Source organism: Rhinolophus ferrumequinum, chromosome 4, assembly GCF_004115265.2.
Source record: "Rhinolophus ferrumequinum isolate MPI-CBG mRhiFer1 chromosome 4, mRhiFer1_v1.p, whole genome shotgun sequence".
NCBI classification, from domain to species: domain Eukaryota; kingdom Metazoa; phylum Chordata; class Mammalia; order Chiroptera; family Rhinolophidae; genus Rhinolophus; species Rhinolophus ferrumequinum.
The window spans coordinates 51,935,913-51,959,366 of record NC_046287.1 but is presented as its reverse complement, the minus strand read 5'-3'; the positions used below and the strand labels follow the sequence as shown (position 1 = coordinate 51,959,366).

Genomic DNA, 23,454 nt, shown 5'->3' with positions numbered 1-23,454 from the left:
ATTCTACATAGCAATGATTGACAAGATGAAAAGTAGCCTTTAATTGTGGTGAAATTATACATACAAAATACACCTTCCATGATATGCATTACCAAAAATTTTTTTAAAAGCAACTTTACAATAATTTATAGAAAAACATTATCCTTTAATCATACTTGTTATAATTTATTGTTTTCTAGATACTGACACAAGTGAATGAGAAATGTTATTTGGCAAAAGTATTTCTAGCCCTATCTCCATGGAGTTTTCAATTAAGGTCAAAATTATTGACCATTATTTCTCTGCTCTAGCTGCTTGCTCTAAGCCAATAAATATAGCTAAAATATTGAAAATATTTTAAAGCTGACATAACAATGTAGAGCTCAATTACATTTAATTTTGGAGGACTGCTTGAAACAACACAATTATGCCTCACAGCTTGTGTGTGTGTGTGTGTGTATATATATATATACACTTTTTTTTTTCAAAGTAAATCCTGCACTTTTAAGGGGATCACTTTTTTTTAAAGTAAGATTTTTCTTACTTTTCTGTATGTCTAAATACTACTTCCCACTGATAGCCATTTAATTGTCAAATGTGGTAATAAGAACTGTGATAAAAAGCTCTAGAGTGCCTTCATCCCCACATTCCTATATGTAGAAAATAAGACTTCTTTAAACTGTCCTTTGATGCAGTTCTATTTCGTAACTGAAACTTGAAACCAAAGAACATAGTTTTTTTTCCTTTTGTTTTTATATTTTTTGTTTTCAGAAAGTTCAATAAATTATATCTTGGCTTTAGTGGATTAGATATACTTAAGATACTGGGGCTTAAAAATCAAATGTGGGAATTTCTGTGAAACAGTATGTACAATTATGTAATGATAAGGCTTCCTAATTTAATTTTTACATAAGTTATAATCTTCATTATGACTGCCATTAGTGGTTCACCTGTAGACTTACGAAACTGATAGAAGCTAAAATTCTCTTTGCCACACAAATTACAAATGTTAAAAAGTTCAAATATGCACATCAAAGCTGCAGTAAAATTCTAAATTTCTATTTTTACATGCCATGATCCAGACTGTACCTAACAAAACACAGTACATTTATATTGGAAAGTGGGGTCCCATTTATTTGTAAGAAAAAGCTGGATCTCAGCATTCACCAGAGCAAAATTCAATGGCAACCTGCACACAGGCCTCAATTTCATTTCTTGCCAAAAACAAAATAGTTTACATAAAAATAGATATAACCCAGGTTACCATATACATTGGTATATGACCAGTGCTATTTACAATAAAAACATTGCATTGCATAATTCAAGGAATAAATACCATGCATTTCATTTTAAGGTGAAAAATGCAGTTACAGAACTAAGTTCGCTTACCATGATTGTCCCAATATTTACTAAAGGAGCAATATCCAAAGGTTTCCCATTTATATCTTGCCTTCTACACCCTGCCATTAATCTACGTTATCATGTAAAGTATACCATTTTAGCAACAGGAAACTTTTGAATATATTATACTGACATATTAAACTAAAGATATGGATATATAACCACATTAAAAGGTTTGATGAAAATGTATGAAATAATCCCAAGAATTATAGTTTTTCAAATGTAAAAAACTATTTGGATCATCTTAAAAGAGCACTGAAGTCCTTTCAAAGTTTAATGTCACTCTTCAGACACGTACAGACATAACATACTTGTAGAAAGGAACATTCTTTATCATTCTGCACAAATTAAAACGCAGTGCATCAATCAAAAAGAAAATTATATAATTGTTACATTAGATGAAGTTTTTGCCATTTCTTCAGGAGAATGACTTTTTATTACTTCTTTGATGAACTGTTCAAGCGCAGTGAAGTAACCCTGGCATTGCCATGTATCATTATGAGTTCCATCAGGAAAAATGGCTAATCTCTTAGTCCGAGATGGGGAAAGTTCATAAAGTTGCTTCATCATTACTGGTGGAATTAATTGGTCAGAGAGTCCAGAGATGAAAAGAGAAGGCATTCTGCACTGAGAGATTTTTCTGTAGGACAAAAATTTATTTTTGTAGCACCATAAAGGAAGATAACGCATTGGAAAGAATGAAAATAAAGTGCTGGCCATATGCGGTATGCTTAAAAATGTGTTCTCCACCATAATGGCTGAAATCCTATGTGAATTTTCAGAAGCCAAATGAATAGCCACTGCTCCTCCCAAAGAACGGCCAAAAAGAAAAATTTTTGTTTTGTCAAGGTCAGGTCTAGTCATCACATAGTCTAGCACAGCTTCAGAATCTAAATAGAGTCCTTCTTCACTTGCTTCTCCTTCGCTTTTTCCATATCCTCGATAATCAACAAGCAGAAGATTAACTTTGAGGTTCACCAACATAAGCAATGCATTTGGTAACCTGTGACCTATGTTGCCTGCATTCCCATGAAAATAAATTATAGTCGGGGAATAGGGTGAATTGTCTCCAGTGTATCTTATCAAAATAAGATTTAGACGCACTCCATCTTTGGTTCTGATGAAAATGTTTTCATGTGGAATACCAGTGGGCATGGGAACATAAAGACGTGAAGAAGATGGCTGTTCTGGGAAATAAAGCAATACATCCTGGAATTTATACAGAATACCCGCTATTGATATGAATATTAACAAAAGTAAGATAATGCCTCCGTATAGATGAAAAGTCACTATTAAAGGTAAAAGAGAAATACGGCAGAGAGCCCAAGACCACGAGGCTAAGGCTATTAGCCATCTTTCAACAAAGTTCCACAGCATCCAAGACTTTTCCATTGTAGTTCTCTGTAAGTGTCCTGAAGGGAAAGAAAGAGACATAATCAGTAATTCAACATACATCTCTGATTTTAAAGTTAGATCGATGATGTAATAAATCACGGTACGAGGGTGAATCCTTGGAAGCCTACATCCATCCATCCACAATACTGGTTGTTCTAATTCCCCTTGTCTCGTCTGTTGTCAACAGTCTCCTTTTTCCCTCCAGTGCTATATTTATGAAACACAAAGTCATCAAATGATATTAATTTTTTTTAAGTGCTTATTTACTGCCTGGTACTTTCATTCATGTACTCTCTTTGCTTTGGTAGAAAAGTTCAGTTGATGCCATGTTCCCAATTTTTTATATGAGAAAACAGAGAGGCTCAGGGGTATAAGTGGACTGGCTGTTTTCATTTTCTTAGGATAAAGAGAAGAACTGTTGGATCATATGGCAGTTCTGTTTTTAATTTTTTCAGGAACCTCCACACTGTTTTTCATAGTGGCTGTACCAATTTACATTCCCACCAACAGTGCACAAAGGTTCCCTGTCTCCACATCCTTGCCAACACTTATTATTTCTTGTCTTTTTGATACTAGCCATTCTACCACATGTGAGGTGATATCTCATGGTTTTGATTTGCATTTCCCTGATGATTAGAGATGTTGAGCATCTTTTCATGTACCTGTGGACCATCCATATGTCTTCTTTGGAAAAATGTCTATTCAGAAATTCTGCCCATTTTTTAACTGGATTGTTTGTTTTCTTGTTTTTTTAACTGTTAAGCTGTGTGAGTTCTTTACATATTTTGGATATTAAACACTTAACAGATATCTGACTTGCAAATATTTTCTATTCAAAGATTGCCTTTTTATGTTGTTGATGGTTTCCTTTGCTGTGCAGAGGCTTTTTAATTTGATATAGTCCCACTTGTTTATTTTGGCTTTTGGTGTCAGATCCAAAAAGTCATCACCAAGACAGATATCAAGGAGCTTACTACCTATGTTTTCTTCTAGTTTTGTCAGTTTTGGTCTACATTAAAATCTTTAATCCATTCTGAGTTAATTTTTGTGTATGGTAAGATACTAATCAAGTTTTCCCAAAATGATTTATTGAAGAGACTGTCCTTTCCCATTATATTCTTAGCTTCTTTGTTGTAAATTAATTGTCTGTATATGTGTGGGTTTATTTCTGAGCACTTTATTTTGCTCCACTGATTTATTTGTTTGTTTTTATGCCAATGCAATACTGTTTTGATTACAACAGCTTTGGAATATAGGGAGTGTGAGGCATCCCACTTGTTTTCTTTTTCCAGATTGCTTTGGCTATTGTGGATCTTTTGTGGTTCCACAGAATTTTAGGATTATTTGTTCTATTTCTGTGAGAAATTCCATAGGAATTTTGATGGGGATTGCAGTGAATCCATAGATTGCTTTGGGTAGTATGGACAGTTTAACAATATTAATTCTTCCAATCCATGGGCATAAAATAGCTTTCCATTTATTTGTGTCTTCTTCAATTTCTTTCATTAATGTCTTACATTTTTTCGGTGTACTAGTCTTTCATCTCCATGGTTAAATTTATTCCAACTTTATTCTTTTTGATGAAACTGTACATGGGATAGCTTCCTTAATTTGTCTCTCTGATATTCTGTTATTAGTATATATAGAAACACACCAGATTTTTTAATATTGAGTTTGTATCCTACAGCCTCACTGAGCTAGGTAGGTTGAGGGAAATTTTGATTAAACAGGTAAACAGATTATAATCTATCAAGACTAATCTAATATAATACTGTCAATTTTCTTTTACACATTAAAAAATTATAATTAAATAATCTAGGATAAGAAAGAATAACACATTTTCCTTTCTATCTGGAGATTTTCATAGCTAAACTTAATAAAAATAATTTAAGTTAACCACTAGTTTCTAATATTGTATTATTTTAAAGAAAAAGTCCCTTAATTTGTCTTTCACATGAAATTAAAAATAAATTTGATTACTAATATCAGGAAATATGCAAAATAATTTACACAGTCCTTATTGCAATTTTTTACCAGTAAGTTAACATCAATCGTTTTGACTGGGCCATAACACTTGGGGTATAAGTGTGAAATAAAGAAACAGATATTCTATTTGAGAACCAGAGACTAATGAGGAAAATTACATACTGGAGAGAAATTTTTAAAAACACTGCTGAAAAATATAACCGGTAAGACAGAAAAAAGTTATCAAAAGTCAATTTTTTATCACACAAAAAAGCTACGCATGTTGTCTTCAAAAGGCAAGAGGTGAGAGACATTACAATTTTTATTATATAGTAGTCACCTACTTACTTGTATATGTTTATCAAGTTCTAAAAGATGTTAAATTCTTTTACTGACAAAACTATCGCAAAGAAGTTACTCTTAAATTTAATAATCATTAATGACCAATTTTTAAAATTGTACTGTATGACATAAGCTAATAAAAGGGGCATTTTAGTTTATCATGTTAGGCTTAAACACTGAAAAAACAAAATCAAGTTAAATTAGATTGGCTATACAGGTAAGTTAGATAATTTAATAGATTTGATTTTTCACTCTTATTTCACTAAACATATTTACTATTTCATTAAACATAGATTTTTAAATTTGAATTCATGTTCAAATGACTGAACATAAGCCAACAGCATAGCGTTTTTCTGAAGTTTCTCCGAAATCAATACTGCCACCCAGTTGTAACAAGTTTTATTACAATGAGCACTGTTAAGTTAGAGAAAACCAGGTATGTAAGGTAAAACAAAAATCCAAGGTTAAAAACTATAGCAGAAGCAATACCTGAGCACTAGGTATCAGACCTGGTTAAAAACCAGATTGAAAGAGCAGTACTATAGCAGCCAAGTAAGTCAATTACACTGAATACTGAATGATTATTCCAGGTCAATAACGAAGGCTTTTCACAATCTATGATGGCCATATATCAACAGCTTAAATTACACAGGTCTACTCTGTATTCTTTCGTTGTGGTGGATAGGTCTCAACAACACAGCTGGTCACTTAAATGTTTCATATAATGTTTACTTAATTTTATTTTTATTTTTTAAAGTATAAGCAATATCTGAATGATTTTCATTGTACACAAAAGCTGTACTGGGGAAACATGAAAACACATTGGCATTAACTTTATACATCAAAATAAAAGTTTTTTTGTGTAATGATTAGGATTAACAAGGTTTAGGATATAAAAATACAAATACACTAGAGCACTGTACTGCTTGGAAAATAAGATACTATTTAAGATATTTCCTTAGTGAAAAACTTTACTGTTTTTTTCACAGTCAGGCAAATCATTGGTGAGAGGTAGCAAAAAAATGAGTAACTCAAACATCAGTTATTTGGTGATACAGTAGAAAAAAACATTAAAATTCCACCAGCCTCAAAGTCTACTCTACCGTACTCATGTATCTACGGAATAATCTTGGATTTATCACTTATTTGCAGTATGAATTTTTTTTCCCAGTAGAATGAGAACTTAAAAATGCCTACATGTAAGTGTAGTCAGCATTAGTAAGTGAAATTCTGAAAAGCATTTATAAATGCTATAGATACATTAATTTTATTTGCTTCTGTGACTAGTATTTCTAACTGTACTACTACACTGTTTACCGTGTCCTGCTCAAATTAACATCAACATCAGAATTTACCACACACCTAGAATAAAAGAAAAAATTTCAGAAATCTCATAAGGGCATGGCAAAGCACTTTTATAACCTAGATAATCAGGAGTGAATTGACTCAGTTTTCAAATCATACAAAGTTCTTGTAAAAAAAAAACCTACTGTTTTTGAGTACCGATCAAAATGGCGGTGTGAGGTGAGCCTCTGTAAAGCTCCCCTGGAATTTACAACTAATCGAACAATAACTCCACAAATGACTCCCTGCACAGCAGACAGGCAAGACGAAGAGGCCCACTACTGAATTCACCTAAAGGTGGGGGAATCGCACGAGCAGGGGAGGAGGGAAAGGAGAAGTGTGGAGACGGAGCCGCGCGGGAATGCACAGGACGCAGACCTAGCTCAGTGCTCCGAGCTCACTGCATCCTGGAACTACCGCAGCTGTACCAAGAGAAAATCAGGTGTAGCCATAATGATATCAGACAAAACAGACGTCAGGATGAAAAAGATAACAAGAGACAAAGATGGACATTTCATAATGGTAAAGGGGACTATACAACACGAAGACATAACAGTCATCAATATTTATGCCCCCAATCAGGGAGCACGGAAATATACCAAGCAAATACTAACAGAACTAAAGGGAGAAATTGACTAAAACACAATTATACTAGGGGACTTAAATACATCATTGACAGCTATGGATAGATCATCCAAACAGAAAATAAATAACGAAATAGCAGCCCTAAATGACACATTAGATGAAATGGACATAATTGACATATATAGAGCACTTCATCCTAAAACATCAGACTATACATTCCTTTCTAATGTACATGGGACATTCTCAAGGATAAACCATATATTGGGATATAAAATCAGCCTCAGTAAATTTAAGAAGATTGAAATCATACTAAGCTTTTCTCTGATCACAAGGCTTTGAAATTGGATATCAACTGCAAAAAGAAAGCAGGAAAAAACACAAATACATAGAGATTAAACAACATACTTTTAAAGAACGACTGGGTCAAAGAAGAAATTAGAGGAGAGATCAAAAGATACACAGAAACGAATGACAATGAAAATACATCCTACCAAAATTTTTGGGATGCAGCAAAAGCAGTTTTAAGAGAGAAATTTATATCATTAGAGGCCTATCTCAGGAAACAAGAAAAATCACAAATAAATAACCTCATGTTACACCTTAAAGAATTAGAAAAAGAAGAACAAGTGAAACCCAAGGTCAGCAGAAGAAAGGAAATAACAAAAATCAGAGCAGAACTAAATGAAATAGAGAACAAAAAGACAATAGAAAAAATTAATGTGACAAAGAGCTGGTTCTTTGAAAAGATTAACAAAATTGACAAACCCTTGGCTAGACTCACTAAGATAAAAAGAGAGAAGACACTAATTAACAAAATCAGAAATGAAAAAGGGGAAGTTATCACCGACACTACAGAAATACAAAGGATCATCCAAGAATACTATGAAGGACTATATGCTACCAAATTCAATAACCTAGAAGAAATGGACAAGTTCTTAGAAACATGTAACCTTCCAAGGCTGAACCATGAAGAACTGGAAAATCTAAACAGACTGATCACCAGTAACGAAATTGAATCAGTCATCCAAAACCTTCCCAAAAGCAAAAGTCCGGGACCAGATGGCTTCACTAGTGAATTCTACCAAACCTTCAAAGAGGATCTAATACCAATCCTGCTCAAACTCTTCCAAAAAATTGAAGAAGAGACAGTACTCCCTAACTCATTTTATGAGGCCCCAACATTACCCTGATACCAAAACCTGGTAAGGACAACACAAAAAAAGAAAACTACAGACCAATATCTCTGATGAATACAAAAGCAAAAATTCTCAACAAAATTCTAGCAAATCAAATACAACAATGCATTAAAAAGATTATTCATCACGACCAAGTGGGGTTCATCCCTGGGGCACAAGGATGGTTCAACATCCACAAATCCATCAATGTGATATATCGCATAAACAAAGGACAAAAATCATATGATTATATCAATTGATGCAGAAAAAGCATTTGATAAGATACAACATCCATTTATGATTAAAACACTTAATAAAATAGGTATAGAAGGAAAATACCTTAACATAATAAAGGCCATATATGACAAGCCCTCAGCTAATCTCATAATTAATGGTGAAAAACTGAAGCCCCTTGCTCTACGTTCAGAACACAACAGGGCTGTCCCCTATTACCTCCACTTTTCAACATAGTTTTGGAAGTCCTTGCCAGAGCAATCAGGCAAGAGAAAGAAAAAAGGCATCCAAATTGGGAATGAAGAAGTTAAATTATCACTCTTTGCAGATGACATGATGCTATATATAGAAAACCCTAAAGACTCCACCAAAAAGCTATTAGAAACAATCACCAAATACAGTAAAGTTGCCGGCTACAAAACAACGTACAAAAGTCCATTGCATTCCTATATACTAACAATGAAATCTCAGAAAAAGAAATACAAACAACAATTCCTTTTGCAATTGCAGCAAAAAGAATAAAATACCTAGGAATGAACTTAACCAAGGATGTGAAGGACCTATATGCTGAAAACTATAAGACATTTTTGAAAGAAATTGAAGAAGACACAAAGAAATGGGAAGACATTCCGTGCTCACGGATTGGAAGAATCAACATAGCTAAAATGGCCATATTACCCAAAGCAATATACAGATTTAATGCAATCCCCATCAAAACCCCAATGGCATTTTTTAAAGAAATAGAACAAAAAATCATCAGATTTGTTTGGAACCACAAAAGACCGTGAATAGCCAAAGCAATCTTAAGAAAAAAGAACAATACTGGAGGTATCACACTCCCTGACTTTAGCTTGTACTACAGGGCTACAATAATCAAAACAGCATGGTATTGGCAGAAAAACAGACATATAGACCAACGGAATGAAACTGAGAACCCAGAAATAAAACCACATAAATTTGGAGAGATAATTTTTGACAAAGAAGCTACAATGGAGGAAACATACAATGGAGGAAAGACAGCCTCTTCAATAAATGGTTCTGGGAGAATTGGATAGCCACGGGCAAAAGAATGAAACTGGACTGCTATCTGTCACCATGTACCAAAATTAATTCAAAATGGATCAAAGACTTAAGCATAAGACCTGACACAATAAACTCCATAGAAGAAAACCTAGGTACTAAACTTATGGACCTTGGGTTCAAAGAGCGTTTTATGAATTTGAGTCCAAAGGCAATGGAAGTAAAAGCTAAAATAAACGAATGGGACTGTATCAAACTTAAAAGCTTCTGCACAGCAAAAGAAACCATCGACAAAATAAAGAGGCAACCAACTGAATGGGAGACGATTTTTGCAAACAGTGCCTCCGATAAGGGGCTAATATCCAAAATATACAAGGAACTCATGAAACTCAACAACAAAAAAACAACCCAATTGAAAAATGGGCAGAGGACCTGAAGAGACATTTCTCCAAAGAGGACATACAAATGGCAAATAAGACATATGAAAAAATGCTCAACATCACTAATCATCAGAGAAACGCAAATAAAAACCACAATGAGATATCACCTCACCCCAGTTAGAATGGCCATCATCAACAAGACAAATAGTAACAAGTGTTGGAGAGGCTGTGGAGAAAAAGGAACCCTCATACACTGCTGGTGGGAATGCAGACTGGTGCAGCCTTTATGGAAGGCAGTGTGGAGGTTCCTCAAAATTAAGAATAGAATTACCATATGACCCAGCAATCCCTCTCCTGGGTATCTACCCAAAAAATCTGAAAACATTTATACATAAAGACACGTGTGCTCCAGTGTTCATTGCAGCTTTATTTACAGTGGCCAAGACATGGAAACAACCAAAATGTCCTTCGACAGATGAATGGATAAAGAAGTTGTGGTATATATACACAACGGAATACTATTCGGCGGTAAGAAAAGATGATATAGGAACATTTGTGACAACATGGATGGATCTTGAGGGTATGATGCTAAGTGAAATAAGTCAGACAGAAAAAGCAGAGAACCATATGATTTCACTGATATGTGGTATATAAACCAAAAAAAACAAAAGAACAAGACAAACAAATGAGAAACAAAAACTCATAGACACAGATGTGGCCGACCAGCAGCCACGAATCAACGAAGAACCTGAAAGGGGGAGTGGGAATTAAATAAAGACACTCACAATTATGATGATGCGGCCGGTCTTCAGTGATGTTGAAGCACCGGCTTTATTTACTACCACCGTTTATATACCCTAAGAATACGTGCAGTTTTAACAGTCAGCAGATAAAGGAATGTATTACATCACAGAAAGTTATCTTTTACCTAAAACACAGAAAAGCAGAAACTACTAAACAAACCTCAATGCTATTATCTCATTAAGAGTAAATTTATAACTTTTACATACAAACTACAAAATCCTTGAAACTTTCCCAAAGTCATTATCTCATGACAAAGCCCACCAATTATCCTGTTAGTCTTTAGTCCTCAGTGTCCGAGAACCGGTCACTCCCACCTACTTTCTCAGCAGCTCGCAAGCACCCTCCAAAAACAGACAGAGATAATGTCTTAAAAGCTAAAACAAGTTAATCATAAACTGAGCCAGTCTACAAGGCTTTTAAAATAACAAAAAATCATGGCTCCCCACACACAGACAATAGTTTAGTGGTTATCAGAGGGTAAGGGGGGTGGGGGGTGGGAGATGAGGGTAAGGGGGATCAAATATATGGTGATGGAAGGAGAACTGACTCTGGGTGGTGAACACACAATGTGATTTATAGATGATGTAATACAGAATTGTACACGTGAAATCTATGTAATTTTACTAACAATTGTCACCCCAATTTAAAAAAAAAAACTACTGCCAACATAGATTAAATATAAAGCTCCTAGTACATAGACAAGGCATATTTTAAAATTCAAACTACACACACACATATATAGATTAAATCTATATAAAATTTTCAAACTATGAAAACTTATAAAGATTTTTTTAAGGACGGCGCAGCTCACAGTGGTCCATGCAGGGATCAAATCAGCAACCTTGGTGTTATTAGCACCACGCTCTAACCAACTGAGCTAACCGGCCACACCCGAAAAATTATTTTTTTAAGTAGCCTCTTTAATTTCTAATATCAAGATATAATACTGAATTTAAATCTATAAGTCCAGGAACTGTGTTTCTCTTTTTCACTACTGTATCCCCTAGTGGGTAGTATACCACTTTACACACACACACACACACACACACACACACTCAAGACTAAAATGTTTTTTAAACGAGAAATCCAGTAATATTCTGATAATATTCTTAATTATTAGACTTCTAAGAAAACATAACTGTATTCTGAGCACTGGGCATATTTGTTTAAGAGTAAAATCATAAAAATTGAATATTTAAGTCTATTATTGGTTAGGAAAAATAGGGATTAAACTTGCAGTTTTCCATAAAGCATTCCTGAAAAGTCACCTTAACTAAATGACTTTGTGATAAATAAACATAATCTTACAATGGACTATTAAACTGTGACAGTCAGAATAAAAGTCAATTCATTTTGGGGAACATCAAATGGAAGGCAATTTTAAGCATAGGTTAATAAACATTGCTCTGAAAAGAGGGAGGGAGAGAAAGGAAGGGAGGGAAGGAGGGAGGGAGAGAGAGAGACTTCTCTTTAATACATTATGGCACATTGGTGGTCTAGAAAGAGACCTCAGTTCACTGACTGCCTTATTTTTACATAACCCAATTTGCCAATAATTTCTGCTTCCTGATCTGTATTATATCTCTCCATGCTCTTAAAGGAACTGGAACAAGCAAACAGTACAAGAAGGATTTTTTATTTACAAAATTTGCTGAAGTTATCAGCAAAACACAATTACTGGAGCCATGCGCTGAGATATAAAAACAACTGCACATAGATTCAGATGTTGCAATAGTCAATGCAAATGAGCACTGCCTCTAATAGAATCCACTGCAGATTCTACAGCTAGCAGTATGCAAGTTGTCCATTTATGATTATTTGTCAATAAACTAGTGTGAGTGAAAAGTTAATAAATGGCGAGTTTAATATACTCAAGGTGGAATCGAGATTTATACTTAGAAGAGTAGCTTAGAGGAAAAGAACATTAAACTTACACAACACAGAATCTTAGTCACCCAATATCCAATCCTCTCTCATGCTTCTTCTACTTTATCATTAGGGGTTTAACCTTATACCTACATCTTAAATACCTTATTACCATCACTCAGTTCTGCCTTTGCCCTATTACCACACCAGCTCTCACATGTCAAATGTCTCTAAAACCTGTCTATCTGCTGCTTTAACCACGCCCAGCAACTCCTTAACTACCGTGTTTCCCCAAAAATAAGACTTAGCCGGACAATCAGTCTAATGCGTCTTTTGGAGCAAAAATTAATATAAGACCCGGTCTTATTTTACTATAAGATTATTTTATTATACACAGCTTATTTTACTATAAGACCGGGTCTTATAGTCTTATATAAGACCGAGTATAGCATAATATAATATAATAATATAATATAATATAAAGACCGGGACTTATATTAACTTTTGCTCCAAAAGACGCCTAAGAGCTGATTGTCCGGTAGGTCTCATTTTTGGGCAAACACGGTACTTACTATCTGAGAAGCTGATGCATGAGCTCTCCTAATGATCACTCATAAAAAGCAAACCTCAATTGCTAATAAATCCAAAGGCTTTTTCTTAATTAACACTGCAACATCATACCCTTAAGGGGCATGAAACGTTGATTCTTCCTCAGCTTCTAGTATACTCAAATTCCTGTTTCTCCCTCTGATCTACCCTCAAATTTAGGCATTTTCCAAGGTCCTGTCCACTTCCCTTCTTTCCCTCAGTGATTTCATTCTTTCAGATGGCACACAGCTCCAACTATTACAGTTGTATATAAATTATTCCCATTCTCTAGGTCTACTCTGTCTACAACCTCAATTTTTCTGTTCCTTGAGTACCTGATGATGCTTCATTGATGTCTCAAACTTATCCAAAACTAAACACATTCTCTTCCTCACCTAATGTTTTACACGCTTTATGTTAATTATGAACAAAAAAACATGACGTGTAAACAAATATATTTTTTAAAAACATAGGTTTGATTCTGGGTCACAATATATAACACAAACTAAAACTAAAAACAGGCACATTATTTTTAACATGCACAGGTCTTGTATATGAATGAAAAAAGTCAACCTGAAAAATAATTTTTGTTTTTTTTTTTTACGTAACGTGGATAGAGATGTCATATTGACATTAGTGGTACTTGTCAAGAAATCTAGTGAAACCACGATTTATTTTTATTATAAGGTATTGACAAAGTAGGTATGATTGTTTTCCTTTTAAAAGAATGGTTTTGAAGTATAAGCAACATCTTATACTTATACATATATATGTAAGTCCTTGATCATATGAATGCAACTGACAGATCTAGTGATATCATCTTGAAAATTTTATGGTCCTCACTAATTTGTTTTGTTTACTATCGAGCAGAGGGTGTATACCAAGCCCTGTGTTGTGTTTTACATGAATTAGCTCCTTTAATTTTCACCATGATTCTATGAGATAAGTACTATTATTTCCACTTTTACAGATGAGGAAGCTATAAAAAAAAACTGTATTTAGGATCAGAGGAGCTGTATGTGGGTCTTGATCCTGCTGTTATCTGTGTGTTCGTTAGAATAGCATTAACTGAATAGATTCACTGAGCTATTAATATATGTTCATTGACAAAAGGGTTCCCGATAAACTTCCGTTTGGAAAATGATATGTATTGTATTTCATAATGTAGGGAAACAAAAAACATTAGCCACGAGGCTTAATGTGTCCACCCTGTCTCAAGTATTCTCTGTACTCTATGTTACTTTAGTATTTTCATAGCTCTTATCACTGACAGCAGCTTAGCTTGCTCCATGTGCTTCTTGTCTTTAAGTATTAGCCCATTATAATTATACAACAGCCAATTTGAGACTAAAAATAAAAACATAGCTATAAAAATTTAAAGCTGTGAAGCTGTCGGAACCATCATGTTGGCTAGTGTTAGCTGAGCGTAAGTGACCTGAGTGATGGGCACACTCATCTCAATCACCTCATATGCGCAGGTACTTGGAGGATTGCAAATGGTTCCATTTCTAAGGACAAATATTTAAATAACTATTCTATAAGCTGATGATTTAAAAAAATCTAAAAACAGAGATCAGTACTCAAGTTATGCCCAGCTACAATGATAAGAGTCTTCAGAACTCAGAACCACAGTCCCCAGGCAGTTCTCAAACCCAGCTTGGACCACTGAAGTGGCCCCACGGTTGGCTTCAGAGCCTCATCAGATTCCAGTGCATTCTACCATACTATTTAAAGATTAAAGGCAATGCCACAGATATCTGCCAATCATAGTGATTAGGCACTATAGACTACTTAAACATTCTAAATGTACAATCCTTGTTCTTAAGTAGCTCATGATCTACTCAGGAAACAGACATGGGCATATACTCACATAACTGTACATGTCTAACATAATTTATATAATTATAGATGACAAAGGAAATCAAATAAAGGATCACAATTGTCTTTAAATATAGGAAAAGAAAAATAAAACCTAAACTATGTGTCCTTTACAGTGTAAGTTTAGTAATCTCTGGATTTCATCATGCTTCATTACTCATAGAAACCAGGTGGAGATTTATGCAAACATTTTAAAAACACAACAAAGTACAACTCCAGGGTTAAGATTTCCTTTCCATCAAATAGCTGTCTATGTTTTTATTCGTTTAGCACAATTATTCATGGGAACTGGAAGTATTCAAGCATAATCTAAATAAATACTTGACAAGGACAGTATAGAGGAAAGTAGAGCAGTTGAACTGGATGAACTTTAAGGTCCCTATTAAACCCAAGATCTATCTATGCCAGTGGTTCTCAAAAGACAGTTGCAGACTCCCTGGGGTCCCCAAGACCTTCTCCAGAGGTCTTTGAGATCAATATTATAATTATACTAACAGGCTATTTGCCTTTTCACTCTTTGACATTTGCACTAATGGTGTAAAACCAGAGGTGGGTAAAACTGCTGGTGCCTTAGCAACAATGGTAGTGGCACCAAAATGGAGAAGTCATTGTATTCTTTATCACCATGAATTCCAGGAAGGGGGGTGGTGGTGGTGGTGGTGGTGGTGGTGGTAACCAGTTGTACTTAAGAATGGCATTGAAGAAGTTAAAATTATTAATTATATTTCAATTTGAGTACACATCTTTTAAACCTTTTGTGTGACAAATTTCGACAAAATGGAGAGGACACGCAACATAAAGCACTAGGTGTTGTGTAATGAAATAAACATGTTCGAGTTGTGAGCTGAGCTAGCTGTCTTTTTCAGGTAGCACCATTTTTTATTTAAAAAGACTATTGACGAACTGGTTATTCAAACTTAGGTGTTTGGCAGACATTTTCTGAAAAAATCAATGAAGTTCCCAACAGCTTCCCAGGATTACAGACTTTTCTGATGGCATCATTCTGGTGACAAGTGAGATTTTTGGTAACCTATTAAACCTATCAACATTTGGAAGAATCTGCTTAACATGGCAAACTAGTATTTTCCAAATGACCAATAAATGATGTCACAAAATCAAGCAGGGATAAAAAATTCATTATAAGATAAAACAATGGATTTTAATGTTAACAGACAAAAAGTTCTTTGATATGGGTTTCAGGTTCCACCATGTAAGTGACCTTCAAGAAACTATCACCTTTTAAATATTGGAATAGTATCAAAGAATATCCATGATTATCTGAAAAGACTATTAAAATACTCCTCCCTTTACAACTACAAATTTGTGTGAGCCTGATTTTCTTCATATATTTCACCTAAAACAACCTACAAGAATGAATGCAGAAACATGAAAATCTACCAGTCTTCTATTAAGCAGATATTAAAGATATTCACAAAAATGTAAAACAATGTCATACTCCTTACTAATTTTTCCCCAGTTGTTTTGCATATTGTTAATATGTAATGAATTTCACTGTTATTTTGAAGTGACAAAGTTACGTATTTTATGAATTCCCAGCTTTAATTTCTAACAATAAATATCTCTATATATAAAAACTCATTGAAGTCCTCAATGATTTTTAAAAAGGTAAAGGGGCTCTGAGAACAAAATGTTTGATAACCACTGTTCCATACTGCCTAATTAGAGTATAACTTTATTGTCTTTTTTCCTGAGACTTGTCTCCTTCAAATTTAGGATGATGTACTACATTAAATCTTCTGTGCATTATAATATATATTTATACATAGGTTACTGAAGCTTGCTAGGTGCTGGAAGAGAAGTATCTTTAATAAAAACAGCTAACGTGAGACAGATGACAAATTTCACAGAGGACGTGTGAGCCTGGATTAGGCTCTGAGTGAGGCTTTTACCCAGTGAGTGCTGCCTCCTACTCAGACCACCAGCCAAGCCCACATTTCAATGTGGTGTGATCCATTTCGAATGGGTATCTTTGCAGATCACTTTTTTACTTTGGATCTGAATTTCTACTTTTGCTAAACGAAGAGATTACCTAAATAATCCCCAAGGTCTCACAAATTCTATTTTACAGGCGATAGAAAAATGAAAGGTAAGAGTTAGAAAATAGGCATTCGATTATAAATAATACTGTCTTTACTAACTACTACAGTAGAAGGCTGGTGGCCTTGGTTGTGTGGCTCTTAACAGTAATTGAAAAGTTAGTGAGAGATGTAAGCAAGCACGCGAGATTAAAAACAGGTCTTCAGAAATCTCTGATGTACACCGATGTAGCAACTTTATGTTTCAATTGAGGTTTGTAAAATATGTAATTCATCAGATATTTTCAGTCTCCTTCCCAGACCACTATCAGCAAAGTAACATTTTTAAGGGCAGAAAATAACTTCAGTTAAATAATCTTTATCAACAGACAGACATAGTACAACAACAGACATAGTATGTTTTAGGAATGTGTAATTAAAGAAAAGGGAGAGAGAAAAGCCAAGAAATAAATATACAAGGAACTGTCATGTGTTTCCATGAACTTGGCAGTGTTTTTTCTTTGCTTTACCAGAACTCAGGTTATTCTCTCCAATAAAAATTAAATGATGGCAAACAGTACATTAAAGATTAATTCCAAGTCTAGAGTAACAACTCACCTCCTCCTTGCCAAAGAATTTTATAGCTCTCCCTCTGACGTTGGTAATCTATTCAGATCACTTTACCCAGCAATATTTTATCCAAAAATTATAAATTTTTTTTCAATCACATACAAAATTATATTTTAATGAAGGTCAGAACTGTCTCACCAAAAGTAAATGCTAGTTATTCTAATTATTTTTTAATTGCAAAAGTTCACATTGTATTGCAATGTATATTAATTTACTGATGCTGTCAATTGTTTTGGGGAAATTCATATTTAATTCACATATAGGTAAAATCTTTGTGGTCTCTGAAAACTACAAAAAGTTTCACCTATATGTGAACTAAATATGAATTCCCCAAAAACAATTTAACTAAAGGTTAACCAATTATAAGTAAAATAAAAATATCCTAAGTCATAAGTGAACTATTATTTTTAAAGGCCCTTAAGTCCATCTCAAATTGATAATTTCAGGAACACCTTGTTTAAAAATAGAAAGTGCTCATATATTGAAAAACATACCTACCAGTGACAGAACAATGTGCAGGTTCAAGTGAAGACTATAAAAAGTGGAAAGCAAATTCATGTGTCATTGCTAACATCTATATCACGGGAAGAATGAGTATTCCATGGTGCTCACTAAGGACTCTGGGAAAATTCACAGCTTCCAAACACAATCATACACAGTAATACAGAACTCAGACTCAGCCTTCCTGCGTGAATATATCTCCTTTTCTGCTAAGCACTGGGAAGTTAAGAGACCATGCCAGCTGCACAGCTGAAATGGAAACACAAATAGCTGCTATCAATGTGTTGGAGACACCACAGAATGAATTATCTATTTCCGAAATGGTTACCCACATGTCATTAATAATGAAAAAGTGTGTATTAATAGTCCTATGGGACAAATGAACAATAACTGCCTATGGAGATGTTGAAGAGTAATTGAATAGTTCAGGGCATTTTAAACTGGCATTTAAATCAGCTTGAGCATATATGTCAAACATACTGGGCAGCAATGTAGTAGCATTTTTGTGCTTTTCCCTTCACTTGAAGCATAGACGACTTGGCTGATATAGTCAACTGACAGAAAAAAGATGAGATCATTATCACTATGAAAGCCAATCACAATTTATTCTGAGATTATAAATATCTATATGAAAGAAAATGGTAAAAAAAAAATCTAAAAGGCTAACAATGCAAAATAGATGTTACAATTAAGAATAATGAAATTCAGAAGTTTCCAACTTAAAAGGGATAATTTTCTAAATACCTTACTACAAACTAGATAGAGAAAACTTAGAATTGATTTTCTTATAAAATCAATATTACAGAAGAAATAAGACTCTCAGACCAGGTCATAAATGCATGAAATTCCAGTTCATGTTCTGCAAATAACTAAACCTTTGCAATTCCAATAGAATGTACTGCTGAAGGAGTGAACACCTATATAAAACAGTAACATAAAATGTAATAATGTATTAGAAGTCTATCATTTGAAGGGAAAAAATCTTAATTAGCAGAATTAGAACCTTCTTTAGTGTATTCTAAAAAGAGTATATAAGGGCTTCAGACATTCCTGAGGTGACTAAACAAGAATATGATTTTAGAATCTCTGAGTAACAGAGTTCTAAATTAATGAAAAGCAAAGAAAGAGAAATAGATTTCCTTGAGATAAGTGGTAAGAGAAGGGAGATCATAGAAAAATGTTAAGTTGACCAGTTTCCAGTACCCAGAGCTAAGTCAAAGTCACACTGTTAACCCAGGGCAACTTGGTTAGTAAATCCTCAGAAGGCAAGGGGCCTCAGGTGTGCCTGAGAAGGCAGGTGGTGTATCAAGATCTGTATGCACAGCTATTCATAAGCTGGCTTGCGTCCATCATTCCAAATTACCGTATTTTGCCATGTATAATGTGCTCCTGTGTACACTGTGCACCCACGTTTTTGGCCCAAACTTTCAGGGGAAAAAAATCTTTCGTTTTAATTTTTTGATTCAAATTTTTATTTGTTTACATTTAGGTACCTGTTTTTTGTTATTATAAAGGAATTTTAGCATTTATTTTTCAACATATTATGGTACAAGAAATTTATGTAACAAATAATTACAAAACACAAGAACAGATACAAGGTACAAGAAATTTTATGTATGGTAAACGATATTTACACATCATACAAGGCCAAGAACTTTTCGTTATTGCAAGTTTGTCTTAAATTCAACAAAACTGATTATCATATTCCTGGGAATTATTTTGCATACGGATATGGTTATTGATTTCTAGAGTTACACTTTGAACTCATAAGCATAAATAAATTTAAAACATTTATATAGATACGGAATTAGTACCACCCATGCGTAATGCGCATCCTTATTTTTCACTCACAAATCTGGGCAAAAAAGTGTGCATTATACTCAGCAAAATACGGTAACTATCAATGGGAGGCAGTGTGGTGCAGTGGAGTGTTTGGGGCTTGGTTTGTTAATAGCTAGGTGCCTTATGCCAACTTATTTAAGCCTTTCTAAACATATGCCTCCTCTTATGTACAAAGGGGAATGAAACACATAATTGAAAAAATGCTGACATCAAAGTAATACATACTGTCATAAATGCAGCTAGTTTTCTGGGATAAAATTTAAGCTATTTAATACCTATCAGAACAGAATGAGTGAAAGTATAACTAGAAGTTCTGTTAGACTTGGATTAAATAATGGATAAGAATTAATGGAGAATACCTGAGTATTTGCACACAGGAAATAATGAGGGTAATGCCTTATTTTTCTATCAAAACCCAGCTCAGGTAGCATCGCCTTCAGAATGCCTTTCCTGGACCTCCACTCCCTACTGCCTATCATCCCATATTCTGTAGTTTGTACACATTAATGAGGTGCCACTTACTAGTATAGTTCAACTTATCTGCTTTACACAGACTCTGCGTTCCTTGATAACAGTGATTCCATCTTATTCAACTCTGTATTTTTTAGTAAATAGCAGTGCCTGGCACAGTCTCTATACCAATTACTTAACTGAGCAGTCTATGTCTTAGGATAATTATGATATAACACTTGATGGACAACCACAAATTCTAATTTAGTCGAATGAAATTTAGCCTTTTAGTAAAAGGTATGTCATTAATCTAAGCATGTACACAAGTATTAATCCATTATGAAAGAAATGGATCAATGAAAAGCAAACATCAAAACTTGAAGTCCACATCCTTTTGTGTATTTCTATTCAGTTACAATTACATGGTAAACATATGTAAAAGTTGCTGAATAAAAGACTTTTTCTTCATTATGAGACCTTGTGAAATAACGTTAAGTAAAACACTTTTGAATGCACAATAAATGTTGTCAAAACAAATGTTGACAAAAATCTACAGCAAAATTGACTTCAATTGTATGGGGGTGCTCTCGTGCTGTTTCTTCAAACACTCAAAACTTCCTGCCATGAAATTCGCAGGTCTAAATGTTTGTGACGTGAATGGATCTGGGCTACGACTCTATCCCTCAGACCTAGGAGCTGAGATTTTTGTTTCACTCTTCATCTATGTGTGGGAGAGCGAGGGTGGCGTGGATGGTTTCTCAGTAATGGTCTGTGCATGCCATGACATAGGGTTCTAAGTTCCGTTCTGGGCACCAGTTCTCGCAGGGCACCAGAGGGCCTTTGGTAATCGGCGCGCCTCAGTTTCCACAATGGGCTTTCGTTTGGGTTTCTCCCCCCAGCTCGCGAGGGTGCGAATTGGCTCCTTCCGGGGCCGACGAGGCGGGGAACCAGTCCGGCACGGCCCTGCACGCGCAACCCCGCACTCCTGGCAAGGTGGTTCGGAAACAGGGCGCCCGTGAGGCCCCGCTGGCCTTACCCCACGACCCCCCTGGAGGGAGCGGACCCGGCGGCTCCGCACCGCACTTACTTAGACCAGCTCGCGAGGTGCGCAGTCGGCCGTGAACACGCCACCCGGCGCCGCGCAGCAGCGTCCCCCCTTGCCGCTTCTGTCGCTCCTCATCGTCCTCCAGCCGAGGGGCCGCCGCGGTTGCCACAGTCTAACCCGGAGATCCTGCGGCGCCGCTCTCGATTCCTCCACTTCCGGCCCACACGCGGTGTCGCCGGCAAATACCCCCGCCAGCTCCCACATCACCTGCTCTCTTCCTTTCTCCCAGCAGTGGGAACCGGGTTCCCCCTCCCGGGCATGCGCAGAAACCGCGTACAAGGGAGTCCCCGAGACGGTGGCCGAGATGGGCAAGATACATCGGCAGTTGGCCGCGGCCATTCCCGTTCTGGGTTCGGCTTGACTGCTGCATGGGGGTGTGCCATCTTGGGGCCTCTCCGCCCACCCGGCACTAGGAGGCCGAAGCTTGGGGGTGAGAGGTCTGAGTCCACCAGATCTCTCTGCCGGATGCAATTCTTACAGAAGAAAGTGTGTCTGCTTTATAGAGTTGTTAGGGTTATGGGAGTGAGTTCTGTACTTTAAAGCGCTTGCATACCTATTTTTCTCTTTTTGTCTTTCCCCAACCCAGCCTGCTCCTACCTGTCAGAATGGACCATCGCAGGTGGACGTAGGTTTTCTGAGGCCTGGACCTTGGAAGACTTCTAGAGTCCTTTTAAAGAAAAAGGATGCAAAATTATCTTACTTTTTCAAATTTTACAATAGCACAAGACCGTGGGAACATTGCTAGGGCCACTTTCAGGGCCTTGGAAGTGGCCACACAAATGGGCCCCTGAAGCTGGAACTTCATTAGCTTCACTGTCAACCCCCCTGGGCACTAAATTGTACTGGACAGTTTATTTACAGAAACCTGCCCCCCCTCACTTGGTCATTCCCTGTTCTGTGGACTGTCTTATATATACAGAGTTGATTTCTGCTACCACATGGAGAGCTCCAGGTCAAAGCCAGGCTCTTGATAAAAGCTTCCTGTTGATCACCTAATAAGTGCCAGGCACTACGGTAGACTACTTAAACTATATATAAACTAATAAATAAACTATAAATAAACTAATAATCATAGCAACACTAGGAGATACTTAATGAAAACCCTTTGATTCTCTGAACCAAGGACTAAATAGGCTAAAATAACAAAATATTGGTAGAAATCAACAGCTCCTGAAACGTAAGGACTAGAGTTGTTTTCATCTCGTTATCCTGTATACCTGGGGCAATTACTATATAATAGCAGGTGCTCAATAAAGGTTTGCCTAATAACTTTAGTTTGACTCCTTGAACAGATACTAGAAGAATCCATGGTTGATTTTTGGGCATTGAACTGTTTATGTATATATTATGAATTATATATTATGTATTATTATGAATTATGTATTATATCTGTATTAAGAGATAAGAACTCACATCAAAGTTGTACCATCATGAAAAATAAGTAGGAAAGGACCTTAGTCAATATTGCAAAGTCAATTTTTCCATTTAAGTAACAGCAGACATTTGGGGAGGGAAGATGCCTTCTTCAACCCACGCTTTCATAACCAACCAGCAAGATGAGTATTGGTATCACCGTTTACATACAGCGAACAGAACCGAGAGGTTGTCACTTGTTAATGAGCAGGCCAAGCAGAGAGAGGGCTCAGGCTCCTGGTCTAAGGAAGGAGTCAATGCACAGCGTGTTCCTGGGTCTCAGGCAGCGACGAAATCCACTCTAGTGAGTCAACCTTTTACAAAAAGCACCTGCTGCTTTGGGAGGCTGTTGTGAATTGTTTGTAGTTACACTGCCAGGAGAGAAGCTTCAGGTCCTACACACCCTAGCAAGGTTCTTCTTAGTATCTCTCCGGAGAGTCGCCACGTCTGCACACTTCCTCCCTATGACGTCACGGCTTCACAAGCGGCATGCAGATGCGGTGCGCCTGCGCACGTCCTTT

General features: G+C 35.8%; 1 protein-coding gene across 2 annotated transcripts; it reads right to left on the bottom strand.

Annotated features, from left to right (window-relative positions):
- Window positions 1-1,090: 1,090 nt before the first annotated feature.
- Window positions 1,091-23,396, bottom strand: ABHD13 (abhydrolase domain containing 13). Of its 2 annotated transcripts, XM_033104885.1 has the most exons (3): window positions 23,105-23,396; window positions 22,118-22,187; window positions 1,093-2,792 (listed from the first exon to the last, which is right to left on the bottom strand). In XM_033104885.1, the coding sequence occupies exon 3, from the start codon at window positions 2,770-2,772 to the stop codon at window positions 1,759-1,761; it is 1,014 nt and encodes a 337-aa protein (XP_032960776.1). In that variant the 5' UTR covers window positions 2,773-2,792; window positions 22,118-22,187; window positions 23,105-23,396; the 3' UTR covers window positions 1,093-1,758. The 2 variants fall into 2 exon arrangements, with proteins under 2 accessions (XP_032960775.1, XP_032960776.1); XM_033104884.1 differs by lacking the exons at window positions 22,118-22,187; window positions 23,105-23,396 and adding an exon at window positions 21,503-21,750 and having other exon boundaries at window positions 1,091-2,792.
- Between the last annotated feature and the right edge of the window lie 58 nt (window positions 23,397-23,454).

Bases quoted from the DNA above. Each gene is read 5' to 3' on its own strand.
- ABHD13 (XM_033104885.1), bottom strand. From the start codon at position 2,772: ATGGAAAAGTCTTGGATGCTGTGGAACTTTGTTGAAAGATGGCTAATA.